Source organism: Talpa europaea (genome assembly GCF_964194135.1).
Source record: "Talpa europaea genome assembly, chromosome: 7".
Lineage (NCBI taxonomy): Eukaryota > Metazoa > Chordata > Mammalia > Eulipotyphla > Talpidae > Talpa > Talpa europaea.
Genome location: NC_140074.1, coordinates 103,825,413 through 103,842,144, shown reverse-complemented (window position 1 = coordinate 103,842,144; position 16,732 = coordinate 103,825,413). Strand labels below are relative to the sequence as shown.

Sequence of the window (16,732 nt, the reverse complement as noted above, 5' to 3'; positions counted from 1 at the left end):
CTTGCACGGCATTGCCAGAAGTCACTTAATTCTAAAGCAGTGACTTACACTTAGCAAAAAGAGCAATAGCAGTAAGACTTGTATTGCTCGGTTATTTATCTCAGGGCCTTAGAAAAAAGGGGATGAAGAGACCAAGGCAGCTTCTCCCACAGCTATGCCTGCTCTGCGCCCCAGGCCTGAGTTAGCAAGCCCCGAGTCTTGGGAAGGCCCCTCCCCATCATGGCTGGTCCCCATCATGGCTGGTCCCCGTCGTGGGCGGGCAGGTCTCCTTGTGACAGGAAGGACGGGAAAGCATCCTAACCAGAACACAGCAGTGTTCAGAACAAAGTCAGAAGAGGGGGATTGAAGCCGCAGTTTTCTGTAAGCTTTTCTCTATGAAATGCTGGGTGGCTTAGCAACAGATGAAGAAATAGTGTTACCATTGTAAGAGATGAAAGGGTTTGTTTTCTTGTTTAGGGTCCTTGGACATCTACAGCATGCCAGAGGGGAAAGCACATGTGGTCCCCACAGGAGAAGCCCCCACCTATGTCAACACCCAGCACCTCCCTCTGCAGGCCGGGATGGCCTCCGGCAGCAGCGCAGAGAGCAGCCCCCGCAAAGACCTCTTTGACATGAGTGGGTTTCCATTTGCTTCTGGTTTACTTGTCATTTGAAGTTGCTTTTTTCTGCCTTTTATTTGAAGCCTGTGCAATTACTGAATTTTCTGCTAGTGAGGTTTGGATTAATGGTGAAGACTATCTGCCCATTTCTGGATCATGATTGAGCTTTTCAAAGCTTTGAACTTGGCTAAACTCTACTTTGGGATTTTTAATCCTTTGTAGTCAAGAGGCGAAGCAGTTTTCTTCTCTTTTTTGGAAATGATTTTCCTCCTGAATATCTGAAAATGTGTCATGACAAACTATATACATAAATACATGTACTCGCTTGTTTAATCATTTAAATATTAACTGGCTGTTATATGCCCAATCATGATCAATTGCTCAGGACGCCTGGATGAAATGGCATGGCCCCTGTTTTCTCGGAGCTCTCAAGTCTGTTGAGCAAGACCAACACATAAGCATGAAATTGCATGCAATGCTTCCCCGTGCGTGCAGTACTCGCTCTCCTGCACTTTTTCTCACATTTTCCCTCTCCCTCTCCTCCTGTTCCTTTTCATCAAGCTCCTACCATGTGTCAAATACCATTTTACTTGTTGGGAATATACACAAAAACAAAATAGACAAAGTCTGACTGTTCTGAAGGCACAAGGCTTCCATAACAATATGTCCTGGCAGGCAGTGACCGGGGTCTGGTGGAGAACCAGGAGAACCAGACAGGGCGAGGAGCATGGTGGGAGCTGCTGTGGGCAGCAATGCGTGGGATGTGGCCCCCGACCTTCCGTTGGTTGCACAGATTGGGAGAATCACACCATTCAGGAACAGATTAGTAGTGCAACTGGAAGTTGTTAAGAAATTTTGAGAAAGCATCCCAAGTTCACAGAGAGAGTCACATCCTAAAATTTCTTTTGCAAATTCCTGAAGAGTTTTATTGCTGAAGAGGGAAGGAAAAGGAAAATAGCATTTAACCAGTTTCTACTGTGTGCTGGGCACATTGTTTAAGTTTTGCAAAGGTCCTCCAGTTGGATACTGCTATAATGAGTGTTGTTGCTGTCACTATTGTTATCTCTATTTTACTGAGACGGAAGTGAAAGCCCTAGGGCTAGGTAAAGGCAAACTTGACCTTCAGCACTTGCTATTTGCTGTGCTGTATTGAGCAAGGGCTTTTAGGGTTAGGCAGCATCATGACAGCAAAGTCGTTTCTCCTCAGTCACCTAGGTTTTCCAGACACTGGCTTCCTGTTCTGCCTTAAAAAATTGCCAGAGCCAGAATAAGTATAGACCCTCAGTGAAGGGAGATGCCTTAAAGATCATCTAATTCAATCCCTTCACTTAAAGGTGGACACAGCCTCATGTGGATCAGCTTTCCCAGATGTAGTCTCTGCTTCAGTTGTCACAACATGTCCCAAAGGTGGACTAATAGTACTAATAGTGACACTTAAAGTCAGACAGTTTTCACTTTCGTCGGTTTACCAGCGATTCCTGGCTCCTGAGCCAGAAGAGAGTTAAGTTGGGCTGAGTTTTGAGATGGGAAATGAGAACCAGAACCATAGATTTCTACTCCTGCTCCCAAAACCAGACAAGGGGAGACAGAAAGTAGAAAGGGTCTTGGAGAGGCTAGTATCTATCGGAGAGTATGGAAAAAATAAATCAGCGCTCTGTGTGGTTTATCTTGAATTACTAGAGCTAAATCATCATGGTGATGATGGTGGTGGTGATGGTGATGGTGGTGATGATGATGTTAGTGAGGATAATATAAATTTTCAGCTATTTCAGAAAATCTGGGGAAAGATAGGATAAAAAGATAAACATTTGTTCCTCCCCAAACTTGCCAAAGATTTAACAAAAGTTAAAATGACCTAATTTTACTTCCATTTACTCACTCTACTTCTGCCCATCATCTTACTAACATAATAAACTGGTCTTGCTTTATAGCAGCCACTGAATATTTATGACATATAAATTGTGTTCGAGGAACACGTTGGTATCTGGGGACATAATGTGGCCAAGAGAGAGATGATTCTGTCCTGGTGGTACCTGGTTGTACAAAGTGATCCAAATAATTGCCACGATGCCTTAGCCTTCCATAGTGCTGTGTGCATTTTTCAGATTGCCTCTGCATGTATCTAAATGTACCTGCATACATCTTACCTTATTTGAAAATTGAACATTGCAACTTGATTAGGCGTGCCAGACTACATTTTTTGCTGTTGATTGTTGCTGCTGTTAGGCCCTCCGTGAGTAGTGTGTTCTCAAGGGTGTGAAGTCACACTCCATCTCAGATGCACACAGGGAAACAGGTGAAGGCCAGGAAGTAGATTTCCTAGCCTGAGGCAAGGCACCCAAGAGGCACGAATAAATGTTAGTTATGTCCTGTTTTAGAAATTTGCTGATACAAAGATTTTAAAATAAGCATTTGGTGGTTTGGGTTGAGGTTTTACAGGTTATCAAAGCCTTGCAGCTTCTCTTCTCCTTTGTGTATTTCCTTTGGTTTTGGAAGGTTTTTGTTCAGAAGAGAACAGATTTGTTAAAGAGGCTAGCTGCTGTTTCAGAGAAAGTCGATGGCATGTAATATGCACAGCCTCCTGCAGCACTCCAAAATAAAGTCATTCCATCCAGCTAGACAAAGGGTGTGCTTGAATCTTTGGCACAAGGCACCGTGCCCAGCTGTCTTGGGAAAGCAGACTCATCAGAAAGACTCATGCCAAGATTTGGGCTGTACTTTCAAATGCTTGTCATGGTGAGTGTAGTTCTATTACCAGCCAGTCATTTTTCTCTCATTTTTTCCCCCTGGTAGAAGTTGCCTTCACATTTCCATCTCTCACATTGTACTTTTTATCATCTGTTCTTCTTGGGTTTGACTTGTTGCTGGTAAATGTTGTTGACAGAACCATTTGAAGACGCACTCAGGAACCAGTCCTTATGGCCTGTGCTGAGCAAGGCAGCCTCTGTGGAGTGCATCAGCCCCGTCTCGCCCAGAGCCCCCGATGCCAAGATGCTGGAAGAACTGAAAGCAGAGCCTTGGTATCAAGGAGAGATGAGCAGGAAGGAGGCAGAGGGGCTGCTGAAGAGAGATGGGGACTTCCTGGTCAGGAAGAGCACCACCAACCCAGGCTCCTTCGTTCTCACAGGCATGCACAATGGCCAGGCCAAACACCTGCTGCTGGTGGACCCGGAAGGCACGGTGAGCCCGGGGTCGGTGAGCCCAGTCAGTGTGTGCCCACCAGCCTCCTTCCAACCATCTTCTGTGGGTCGCTGCGCCAACAACCCCTCTTTCCCTCCTCCACGCACTGGCACTGAGGTCAGTCCCCCAGGTCCCTGGAGCCCAGGCACAGAGGACTTATGCATTCAGGCCAGAGCTGAGCTGCAGGAGTTCATGGCCATGGGCTTGTACAAGTTATAAAGCCTGGAAAATCACTAGGGTCCAGGCTGCTCTATTTCTTTCTTCTACAAGTTTCATACTATTTTAATCATTATGGCCTTGAAACTGTCTTACTAGCTGATGGTGTAAGCCCTTCCTCCTGCTTCCCTCGTCTAGAAGTTGTTAGTTTAGAATCAGTTTATCAAGTCATCAAAAATACATGCTGGGGTTTGATTGGACTTGTATTGAATTTATAGATTAATATGGGGGAGAGCTGACATTTTTCCAAATTAAGTCATCTCAGCCATGAACGTGACATGTCTCCACTTATTTAGTAACAAAGACCTCCTTTGTTAGAATTTTAAAATTCTTTTCAGAAAGTTCTCTTTCCTCTGTGAGGCTACTTCCTAGAGTATTCTAGTTTCTGTTCTAAATGATGTTATTTTTAGTTGCTTTTCCACAACAGTGCTGCAGGAAGAGAAACGTGGTGTGATCTTGTGCCCCCAAATGTTGCTGATTTCAGTAGTTCTGCAGCAGGCATGCTGTTGCAAACCAGGACAGTTTTTGTCTTCTGTGTTCTAATCCTCTTGGTATGCGGGTTCTTATCCCTGTGCTGTGGTGGGTGCCTTTGAATTCTGACCAGGAGAGGGCGCCCTTGTCTTGTCCCTCAAAGGGAATGTTTAGGCTTTGCTCCCTTAAGAATGATGTAAGCCCTTGGTAGAGTTTCCTATTATTCACTCAACAAATATATGCTGAGTAACTACTAAATTCAGGCATTGTTTTTGGCTCCTGGGACATGTCAGTGAGCCAGTTTATTTTTATTTTATGTTAATTACTTAAAATTAATTTATTTTTATTGAGGTAATATTGGTTTTACACCACTGTGTATGACTTAAGGGAATAGTTTCACACCTCCTCAGATACCCTAGGCCATTAGGTAAACTTCCTCCTGTCTCCCCTCCACCCGCCCTCCACTGTCCCCCTCTAAAAGCCTTAATGCTGCAGTCATAGTTCTAGGTGTATTTTATTGTTGTTGTTATTTAGCTTTGCAGTGAACCAGTTTAAGAAGAAAATCTCAGCTCTGGTGGAATTCATACATATAAATTATCTAATTAATTTTATCCTGTCAAGGATTGAATTTTATCTAATGCCTTTTCAGCATCTTTTGAGATATTATAGTAAGGATGTGATTTTTTTTTTCCTTAAACCCATAAACGTGGAAAATTACCCAGGCAGATTTTTCTGGTGCTGCACCCTGCTATAAACCCTGCATGATATTGACATAGTAATTACGACACACATTGTTGTGTTTGGGTGTCTAGTGTTTTCTATAAGATTGTGTCAGTAGTTGTTCATTGGTGAATTCATCTGATTGGCTGCTGTCTGGTTTGACTTACAGGGGTGTGCTCTCCTCTTACAACGGGCTAAGTTTACTCCCAGCCAGCAGTCTTCCTTCATCATTTTCTTTCCAGTAGAACCCCCTGATACTCCCTGGGATATCTTCACTTCAAAAAGTATCACAAGAAAGGATTCGATTATTTGCTTATTTGTTTATTATTTGCTTCCCCCCAAACTATAGTCTCCCCAAGGGTAGAAATCTTGTGCATTGCAGTATCCTCAGCACTTAGAATAGTGCCTGGCATTTATGGGTGATCCGCCTTGCACAAGTGGATGCCTGGATCAGCCTCGAGCTTTTCCTGGCTAAGAGCTGAAGCCCATGAAGGGGATGTGGGTTCTTGCGCTATTGGTGGCTTTTCTGAACAGAATCCGTCCAGCATCCTTTCCATTCACATAGGCTATCTATTAATTTAGTTATTGTTACTTCAAAGAAAATAAGAGAGAAAATATGAGAATATAAATATTTCAGTTGAAATTTGTAGGTATTTTTAAAATTAACATTTAGCTAAATGATACCATCTTATAGGCCAAAGGTGATTAATGTGTTTGTTCATTTAGTTCTTCTAGACAAAGTGATGAGTTTAGCAGACACGAACTACCAGTAATCTCTAATCCAGTCACACCTAGTATCAAGATACCTTGGAAATAACACTGTGGGAAAACAGTTCAACCAGATGTCTGAGCAGACCAACCCCACACGTTTCTGTCTATGTGACTTAAATTCTGGAGGAGAGAATTGTGGTAACTTTGAGAAAATTTGTAAGTCACACCTACTAATAACTGTTCTTTTTGAGGGGAGGGCTGCTGAATCCGATTGTACTTTAATTGATCCTATGGAAGACAGCTTTAGCAGAAAAAGAAAATGGAAATGAGAGACTTAATTACAAATGTAATGTCGCTTCTCTGCTATGAGGACACCAAAATAGACGATGAACACATTCTCTTCAATATTTATTCCTCTGATTTTCATGATAATTGGTTGGTCCCTGACTATAAAAGGGGAAACTTGGCAGAACAGATTACTCAGAGAAATAAGGATGCAAAACAGCCTGTATCTAAATTTACTCAGAATATGCCAACCTAGGTGCCTTCCCTCCATGCGCTGATTGGTCAAGATGAGGGCACCCGGGGTGGCTGGAAATGGGGGGCAGGGGACAAGGAGATCGTGGCAAGGAGTTAGCTCGCTGGGGGTGCTGAAGGTGCTGATCCTCACCCAACAGCCGGAGAGAGGCTGGTGGCTGGTTGTAGGAGCAGCTCAGAGTTGGAGTCTGGAACACATTTTTCCTTCCTTTTGACATCTTCAGGATATTTAGTCAGCCCTCCTGTGTCTAAAATTATTGCCTGAGTCATTTGTCACTGATTCATCCCTTTAGCCTTGATGGGCCAGCACGGAGAGTGAGGCCTGCATTTGCACTGGAGTCAGCCGCTGCCACCATGGCTGGTGCCGTGTGTGAACACAGCACCCGTTGGCACCTTCTGGGGCTTCAGCATTCATAGACACCCCCAAACAAAGACTACTGCCTAACACCTAGTGCTATTAGCTTTTTATTTTCTTCGTGAGAAATTAAGAAACTAGCTCTAGTCCCTTAATAAAGCCCCATTGTCATCAGTAAGACTAGGCTGTGTTGCCCTAACAAAGAAAATAGGAATCCTCATGGGTTTAAGGCAGCAAAACTTTGTTCCCACTCATGCGTGTGTGTGTGTGTGTGTGTGTGTGTGTTAGGGGCTCTTCCGGTCCCTCTGGTACTTACTTGGGTGATTCAGGGACCAAGGTGGCATCTGTCCCCTGGGTCTACCTTGTCAACACAGGGGCTCCAAGGAGAAGAGAAATTTGGGGAGCCTTCTGGCTCCATGCAGCCCGGCAGGGAAAGTGATGCAGAGCACCAGGTCCACCAGGCTGCAGAGGCTGAGGCAAGCAAGGAAACCGGGCTCAGCAATGCATCTTTTAAGTCTACCACTGTCACTCCTGAAATGTTTAAATAAGCTATTACAAAACGCTTTTAGTGAAAACTAATCAGCCCCTCGCTCCTCCTCGCCCCAGTCTCAAGTCCCAGATGAGCACAGCCAGCTGTTTCTCTTCCAAGTTATCTCAGTGCTCACACTCCTGGTCAGCCAAATTCTGAAGTGGACGTTTCTTGATGTTTCAAGATGAAAGCACTAGCTCATTTTTGCTACTTCTTTCATATTTAACCAGTGTTGTGGTTTCCCAGTGGTTGTTTTGTGCTGTTACAGACATCAACGCTCCGTTTCTTGCTCTATCGGCGCTATGCCCTGGCACCTCTGGGCTGCCTGCCCTAACCTGGCAGGGGCAGTCTTCGTGGGCCTTTGTCTTCCCTTCTGTACCTTCCCTGATCTGTCTCTGCCAACAGTAGCTTCTGGTTTAATGCACAAACATAGGGAAAAAGGTTGAATGAATTCCCCTACACTTATGATTGGCTGCAAAAATTACCAATCACGTGTATCCTATCCCATCAATTTTTTGGAGTATTTTTTGATATACAAAGGAATTTTTCTTCAGAATCACTGGAGACTAATTTGCTCAAATACACCATCAACCTGTATACTTGATGTGAACTTTTGGCAAACAGTTCCCCTGCGTGGCCATAGCTCAGCCGTCAAAATCCAGGTTGCATATGCACCGCCTAGTTCGCAGCCTGTTTGCACTTCTCAGTGGCCCCAGGGGTCCACGCAGAGTCATGTCTCTTTTGACTGCTTCAACGTGGACCAGTTCTCCTGGTTCCCTCATTTTGGGGCCACTTGACTGTGGTCGACTGTGCTTTCCCTTGTAATTAATACACGTTGGGGGAGGTGCCTTCAAACTCCATAAATACTCTCTTCCCAATTCGGGCTTCGGTCTCTCCATTTTTATTTTTAATTAGAGCTTGCTGTTTTATCCAAAATCACAGTGTAGATCTTGATGCATCTTCACGCTGGTTTCTGTGCTTTTTGAAATGTCACCATTCCTTCAGCACCTCTTCCTTTTGACGTAAGACTGTACTAAAGGCGTATCTTTCTCTGGTCTGACGCAAACAGCCGCTTTTCTGCAAGAACTTGGCCTGGTTCTTTTTCATTGGGATACCAAGACCTGAGCATGCTCGTTCCTGCTGGGAGTGTGTTTGTTCCCTGCTTTGTAAATGGACAGTGTTAGCACCTGTGCACACACCTATTTCTAAATTTCTGTATATGTCAGAAGCCATAAGTTCTCATTTTTTTCCAACTCCAAAGTGATATCCCAAAATTCATTTTTTAATCTGTTAAAACACATAATATAAAATGTACCACTTTCATCACTTTTAACTGCACAGTTCAGTGGTCTCCAGAACCATATCTTGCAGAACTCAAACTCTATCCCTTGAGCAATTACTCCCCATTTACTGCTCCCCTTAACTTCTGGAAACTGCCATTCTACTTTCTGTTTCTGTGAATTTGACTACTCTAGGTACTTTATATCAAAGCAATTATACAATATTTGTACTTATATGGTGGTTTATTTCACTTTCCACAGTGTCAAGGTTCATTCATTTTGTAGCCTGTATCAGACTTTCCTTCCATTTTAAGGAAGGAATATTCCATTGTATGCATCCACTACATTGTGTTTATCCATTTATACATCAATGGACACATGGATTGCATCCACCTAATGGCTAATGTGAACAATGTGTCCAAAAGTTACCTCTTCCAGACTCTACTTTCAGTTTTTTGAGAGCATATCCACAAGTGGAATTGCTGAATCATACAGTCGTTCTATGTTTTAATTTTTTGAGAAACTATCAAACTGCTTCCCACAGTGCCTGCATCATTTTACATTTCCACCAGCATAACACTGTTTGCCAAAAGTTCACAATTTCTTGACGTTCTTGTCAACACCGGTTGTTTTCCATTTCAATTTTTGTTTTTAGGTTGTTATCCTAATGGTTGTGAGATAGTATCTATCCTATTGTAGTTTTGATTTGCTTTTCCTTATTGATCAGTGAGGTTGAGCATCTTTTTCTGCACTTGTTGGCCATTTGTATGTCTTCCTTGGAGAAATGTCTGTCCAAGTATTTTGCCCTTTTTTGAATTTTTTTTATTGTTGAATTTTAGGAGTTCTCTCTATATTCTGGATTTTAATCTCTTATCAGATACGTGATTTGCAAAAACTTTCTGCCATTCATTGGGTTGTTTTTGAACTGTTGATAATCTTTTGATGCATAATTTAAAAATATGTCTCTGAAGTACAATTTGTCCATTTTTTTAATTGTTTTTGCCTGTGCCTTCATGTCATATGCAAGAGATCACCATTAAATCTAAAGTCATAAAGGTTTTACCCTGTGTTTTTCCCCAAGAGTCTTTAGTTTTAGGTCTTAAGTTTGATTCATTTTGAGTTTCTGTATATCTTGTTAACTAAGGGCCTAACTTCATTCTTTTGCATGTGGATCACCAGTTATTCCAGTACCTTTTGTGGGAAAGATTGTGTCCCCCCCACCCCCAGATAATCTTGTCACCTTACTCAAAAATCATTTCATCATATAGGAGGGTTTATTTCTGAATTTCCTAATTGATTCCTTTGGTCTATATGCCTTTCTTTATACCAATACCACATAGATTTGATTACTGTAACTTTGTAGTAAGTTTTATAATCAGGAATTATGAGTTTTTTGAGGCTTGATTTGTGCCATAACATATGGTCTAGACTGGCAAAAGTCCCATGAGCACTACAGAAAAATTGTAGGCTATTGTTGGGTACTGTACAAATTTGTACAGTACATGTTTATAATGTACTGCTGCTCTATATGTTCAAAAGATCTAGTTGGTTTATTGTGCTGTTTGAGTCCTCTATTTCCCTACTTAACATTATTGAGAATAGAGTTTTGAAGTATCCAACTATTAATTTAGAATTCTCTGTTCCTCTCTTTAATTGAGCCAATTTTTGCTTTGTGTATTTTGGTGGTGTTTCATTAGGTGTGTAATGTTTATAAATGTTCAGTCTTCTTGATGTGTTGAACATTTATTAATAAATGGTGTCCTTTTCTTCTCCATTCATAACCATTTTTTATTTAACCTGTATTTTGTGTGTTATTAATAAAGCTTCCCTAATCTCTTTTAGTTATTATTTGCATGGAATATCTCTTTCCATCCTTTAATGTTCAACCTATTTGTGACATTTGCTCTAAAGTAAGTCTCTAGTGGATCCAACATAAAGTTGGATCATTAAAAAATGTATAGGCACTTTGCAAATATTTATCTTTTGACTGGAGAATTTAATCCTTGCACATTTTAAGCAATCACTGGTAAGTAAAGATTTACTTCTGTTATTTTGCCATTTTTATTGTATATACCTTAGCTTTTCTATTCTGCATTTCCTGCCTTATTGTCTTGTGTTTAGTTGATTTTTTTGGAAAATGTCTTAATTTCCTCCTCATCTCCTTTGTGTACATTCTATAGCTAGTTTCTTTGTGGTTACCATGGAGATTACATTTCACACCCTAACATCATAACACTCCTAATTGAATGTATACCAGCACAACTTCGTTGACAGACAAAAGCTGCTCCTTTATGCCTCCATTCTCACCCCTCTCAGTTGTTGACATCTCAAAATTACATCTTTATATATTGTGTGCTAAAAGCCAAACATGAATAATTTTAATGCGTTAGTTTCTTAAATTATGTAGAAAACAAAATGTAGAGTTAAAAACCAAAGTTACAGTAATACTGGTTTCCCATGGAAAATGATAGCATTCAGTAGACTCTGACTTTCAAAAGAATTACACCAGAAAGATTCTACCAGTATAATTGTTGTTGGGTGGAGAGATGGACTCCTGGTGCTTCCTACTGGATCATCATACAGAATTCCCTTTGTGCATTTTTAAATTGTCTTTTGTTATCAAGCTGTAAAATTATTTATTCTAGATACAGGTTACTTATCTGATATATAAGCGCATATATTTTTCCCCATCCTGTGGTTTGTTCTTTCACTTTCTTGAGAGTGTCTTTTGAAGCACTATCAAAATATAATGTTTAATTTAATTTTCTGTAGTTCAGTCTTTGGTGTCATATCTAAAATTCCTTGCTAAATCCAGGTCATTTAGATTTAGCCTTCTCTTTTCTTCTAAAATGTTTAAAATTTTAACTCTTTTATTTAGGTTTTTGATTGACTTTGAGTTAATTTGTACATATAGGGTAAGGTAATGCTTTGACTTTATTATTTTACAAGTGAATATCCAGTTTAACCAGCATCATTGGTTAAGGGATTATTCTTTCTCCTCTGTAATGGTCTTGGCATCATTGTTAAAATTCAATTGACCATATACGTATGTATTTCTGGACTCCTGTTTCTATTTTATTGATCTCTATGTCTATGCTGTGCTGGTACAATATTGTCTTGATTACCATTGCTTGATAGTAAGTTTTTAAATTAGAAAGTGTGAGTCCTCCAACTTTGTCCTTTTTCATCCTTGTTTTGGCTATTCAGGGCCCCTTGAATTTTAGAATTGCTTTGTTAATTTCTACAGTGAATTCAAATGTGATCATTTGAATCTATGTAATTCTTTGGGGGGAGACATATATTGTCATCTTAATAATGCTGTTTCCTAATTTATGAACATGGAATTTCTATTCCCTCTTATTTAGAGCTTTAATTTCTTTTGAGAATGTTTTACAGTTTTCAGATATAAATTTCACACTTCTTTTGTTAAATTTGTATCTAAATATTTTAGTTTTGGGATGCTATTGTAAATGGAATTGTTTTCTCAATTTCATTATAGTATTGTTCATTGCAAATGTGTATAAATACAATAGAATTTTATATATTGATCTTGTATTCTACGAATATGCTGAACTTGTTTACTAGTTCTAATAGTTTTCTAAGTGGATTGCTAGAAGAAGAGCGTGTTATCTGTGAATCTCCTTTTAAATCTGGATGCCATTTATTTCTTTTTATTAACTAATTTCCCTGGCTAAAACATTCTTTGTGGAAAAGAAGTGCAAGAGTAGACATCCTACTCATCTTACTGAACCTAAGGGGAAAGCACCATTAAGAATCATGTTAGCTGTGGGATTTTCTTAGATGTCTCAGATCAGGTGAAGAAAATTTCCTTTTACTACTATCTTTTAACATGAAAGATATTGAACTTTGTCTAATTCTTTTCTATGTGCTGAGACAATTATATGATTTTAAAAATGTTATTTATATATTGTATTTCACTAATTGATTTTTGATTTTCAGATGTTAAACCAACCTTAAGTTCTTAAGACAAATTCCACGTGGTTATGATGTATAATTCTTTTTATACTTTGTTGAGGACTTTTGTAATCATATTCATAAGATGTATCAGTCCATAGTTTTCTTATGGTACCTTTGTGTGGTTTTGGTAGGGTAAAAACTAGTCTCATAGAAGAGCTTAGAAGTATTCCCACTTCTATTTTTTTTTTTTTTTTGGTAAGATTATTTTATAGGAAAAGAGAATCATCCAACAGCCATTGTTAAGCTACATACAATAAGAAATGAAAACATTTTAAAAGACAGTCTGTTTCACATTCAACCTTGAGGCAATTTGGTGAGCAGTTTCCTAAAACAAGACTTATTTGTATTAAAATTCATCACATATTTGCTTCAACTTTTTTATGAGGAAAACGAATTTCTAGTTTCTGAAGAATTAGTGTGCTTGCTAAAATTCTGCAGTAAAGCTATCTGGTCCTGGATTTTTCTTTGTGAGTACTTTTATTTGCGTACTGAGTCTATTTACTTGTTTTAGATCTATTCTGATTTTCTATTTATTCTTGAGTCAGTTTTGATAGTTTGTCTATTTCATCTAATATAAATTGGTTGCCATACAAGTGTCCATAGCATTCCCTCATAATCCTTTTTTATTTCTGTAAGGTTGGTAGAAAAGTTCCCTTTTTATTTACCATTCCTGTCATTTAAATCTTAAGGCTTTTTTCTCTTTGGTCAATCTAGCTAAAGATTTGTCAATTTTGTTGATCTTTTCCAAAGCTTTCATTGAATCTTTTCTATTGTTTTTTGTTTTGTTTCTATTTTGTTTCTTTCTGCGCTTGCCTTTCTTCTGCTGATTTTAGGTTTAGTTTGCTTTTTTTTTTTTTTTTTTTTTAGTGTCTTAAAGTGGGAGGTTAGGGGATAGTATTTTTTTTTTTAAATTAATGAAGTACCATTGTTTCACATCTTTGCTAATATTTTGACAATATAGGATTTCTTCCCTTAGGTGTGGTCATTGTAGAACCCACTGCCCTCCACCATAGTCCAGTCTTCCCTGCTTCTCACTGCTCTCCTCTCCCTTCTTCTTCTCCTCCCCTATCAGATGTCTAAGATTTATGGGCAGTTTTCAAGGATTGGTTTTATATGTCTTTGTTTGATCCATTGGTTTCTGAGATTGCATAACATAGTATTTTAATTTTAAAATGATTTTTTCCTACAAATTTTGAGATTTTTGGTTTTTTAAATGGTTTCTTTGGGATTTACATTTTTCTTTCTTAGACATAGCTATAAGCTTCCTAGTTTTATCTGTACCCCATAAGCTTTCTCTGTTGTAGCTTCATTTTCTTTTTTTTTTATTTCAATCCTTTTATTTTTTTTTGAATTTTAAAACCTATTTTATTTTATTTTTTTATAAATAATAAATTTTATTTTTATATTCCCCATACAATTGCAACCCCCCCTTTCTGATCCCAATCCCTCTCCTCCCGCCCCCCACCCCCCAAAAAGTGTCTCTGTTTCATAGTTTTTTGTTGATTCTGATTTTCACTTTCTTATAGTTATTAATTTTCCTGGTCCCTTATTTAAGTTTTCTAGATTCCTGCTATGAGTGAGACCATCCGGTATTTTTCTTTTTCTTTTTGGCTTATTTCGCTGAGCATGATCCCTTCCAGCGCCATCCATGTTGCTGCAAATTGCATGTGCTTACCTTTCTTGAATGCTGAGTAATATTCCATAGTATATATGTACCACATCTTCTTGATCCAGTCATCTATTTTTGGGCATTTGGGTTGTTTCCAAAGCTTAGCTATTGTAAACAGTGCTGCTATAAACATAGGGGTGCAGGTGTTCTTTGGAATTGATGTTTCTGTGTCCTTTGGGTAAATACCTAGGAGTGGAATTGCTGGATCGTATGGAAGCTCTATGTTTAGTAGGTCCAGAAATCTCCACACAGCTCTCCATAGTGGTTGGACCAGTTTGCACTCCCACCAACAGTGCAGAAGAGTTCCTTTTTCTCCACACCCTCGCCAACATTTGTTGTTGCTAGTTTTTTTAATATGTGCCATTCTAACTGGTGTGAGATGGTATCTCATGGTAGTTTTGATTTGCATTTCCCTGATGACAAATGATGTTGAACATTTTTTCATATGCCTGTTGGCCATTTGCATTTCCTCTTCAGAGAAGTTTCTTTTTAGCTCTTCTGCCCATTTTTTGACTGGATTATTTTCTTTGTTGTTGTTGAGTCTCATCAGCTCTTTGCAGATTTTTGTGATCAGTCCTTTATCATTAGTGTTGTGTGCAAAAATGTTCTCCCAGTTGGTGGGGTTTCTCTTTATTTTTGTTATTGTCTCTTTTGCTGTGCAGAAGTTCTTTAATTTGATGTAATCCCAGCTGTTTATCTTTGTCTTCACTATCACTGCTTTGGGTGATGTGTCTGTAAAGATGTCTTTGATGTGCAAATCACGTAGTGTTTCGCCTATATTTCCTTCTATATATTTTATGGTTTCAGGTCTTATGTCTAGTTCTTTAATCCATTTTGAGTTGATTTTCGTGTATGGTGTGAGGTAGTGGTCAAGCTTCATTCTTTTGCATGTAGCGACCCAGTTTTCCCAGCACCATTTATTGAACAAACTTTCTTTGCTCCAATGCATAGTCTTTGCTCCTTTGTCAAAGATTAGTTGACCATAAATCTGTGGGTTCATTTCTGGATTTTCTATTCGATTCCATTGGTCTGTATGTCTGTTCTTGTTCCAATACCATGCAGTTTTGATTATTATGGCTTTGTAGTATAGTTTGAAGTCTGGGCGTGTGATGCCTCCATTCCCTTCTTTTTTTTTCAGGAGAGCTTTGGCTATTCGGGGTTTTTTGTGATTCCATATGAATTTCATCAATAATTGTTCTATTTCTTTGAAGAATGACATTGAAATTTTGATTGGAATAGCATTGAATCTGTATATTGCTTTTGGTAGGATGGCCATTTTAATAATGTTTATTCTTCCAATCCATGAGCAGGGGCTGTCTTTCCAATTCTTTGTGTCTTCTTCTATTTCTTTTAACAGTGTTTTATAGTTTTCTTTGTATAGGTCCTTTACCTCTTTTGTTAGATTTATTCCCAAATATTTGATTTTTTTTGTTTCAATAATAAAAGGGATGGTTTTTTTGATTTCTTCTTCTTCAGATTTATTGTTTGTGTATAGGAAGGCTACTGACTTTTGCGTGTTGATTTTGTATCCTGCCACTTTACTGAACTGATTGATTACTTGAATTAGTTTTTCTGTGGAGTTTTTGGGGTTCTCTACGTATATTATCATATCATCTGCAAATAGTGATAGTTTGACTTCTTCTTTTCCTATTTGGATTCCTTGGATGTCTTTCTCTTGTCTTATTGCTCTGGCTAGGACTTCCAGTATTATATTGAAAAGCAGTGGTGAGAGTGGACATCCTTGTCTTGTTCTAGATCTTAATGGAATTGCTTTCAGCTTTTCACCATTGAGAATGATACTGGTTGTTGGCTTGTCATAGATGGCCTTTATGATGTTGAGGTATGTTCCTTGTATCCCAAGAATTTCAAGGGCTTTTATCATGAATGGGTGTTGCACTTTGTCAAAAGCTTTCTCAGCATCTATTGATATTATCATATGGTATTTATATTTCTTTTTGTTGATGTGTTGGATAACGTTGATTGATTTTCGGATGTTAAACCATCCTTGTGTCCCTGGAATGAATCCTACTTGGTCGTGGTGAATTATCTTATGGATACATTGTTGGATTCTGATAGCTAAAATTTTATTGAGGATTTTTGCATCCGTGTTCATTAGGGAGATTGGCCTGTAGTTTTCCTTTTTGTGTTGTCCTTGTTCGGTTTTGGTATTAGTGTAATGTTGGCTTCATAGAATGTGTTTGGTATTGTCCCTTCCTTCTCTCTTTTTTTTTTTTTTTGATTTTACAGTCATTTATTTTATTTTATTTTTTTTTCACAACCTACCATGGACTTTATTTTTTTTTTAAATAATAAATTTTATTTTTATATTCCCCCATACAATTGCAAATGCCCCATTCTGACCCCAATCCTTCCCCTCCCGCCCCCCACCCCCCAAAAAGTGTCTCTGGTTCATAGTTTTCTGTTGATTTTGATTTTCACTTTCTTATATTCATTTTCCTGGCCCCTTATTTAAGTTCTCTAGATTCC

The 16,732-nt window shown here is 38.9% G+C and overlaps 1 protein-coding gene across 1 annotated transcript in view; it reads left to right on the top strand.

The window, feature by feature from the left end:
- The window catches only part of SHC3 (SHC adaptor protein 3), a gene marked incomplete at its 3' end in the record, with an annotated part of 120,053 nt that overhangs the window by 91,353 nt on the left and 11,968 nt on the right, over nt 1-16,732 (top strand). Inside the window, exons 10-11 of the mRNA XM_084237942.1 lie at nt 457-615; nt 3,484-3,779. Coding sequence (XP_084094068.1) covers nt 457-615; nt 3,484-3,779 — 455 coding nt within the window. The remainder of the gene's footprint in view (nt 1-456; nt 616-3,483; nt 3,780-16,732) is intronic.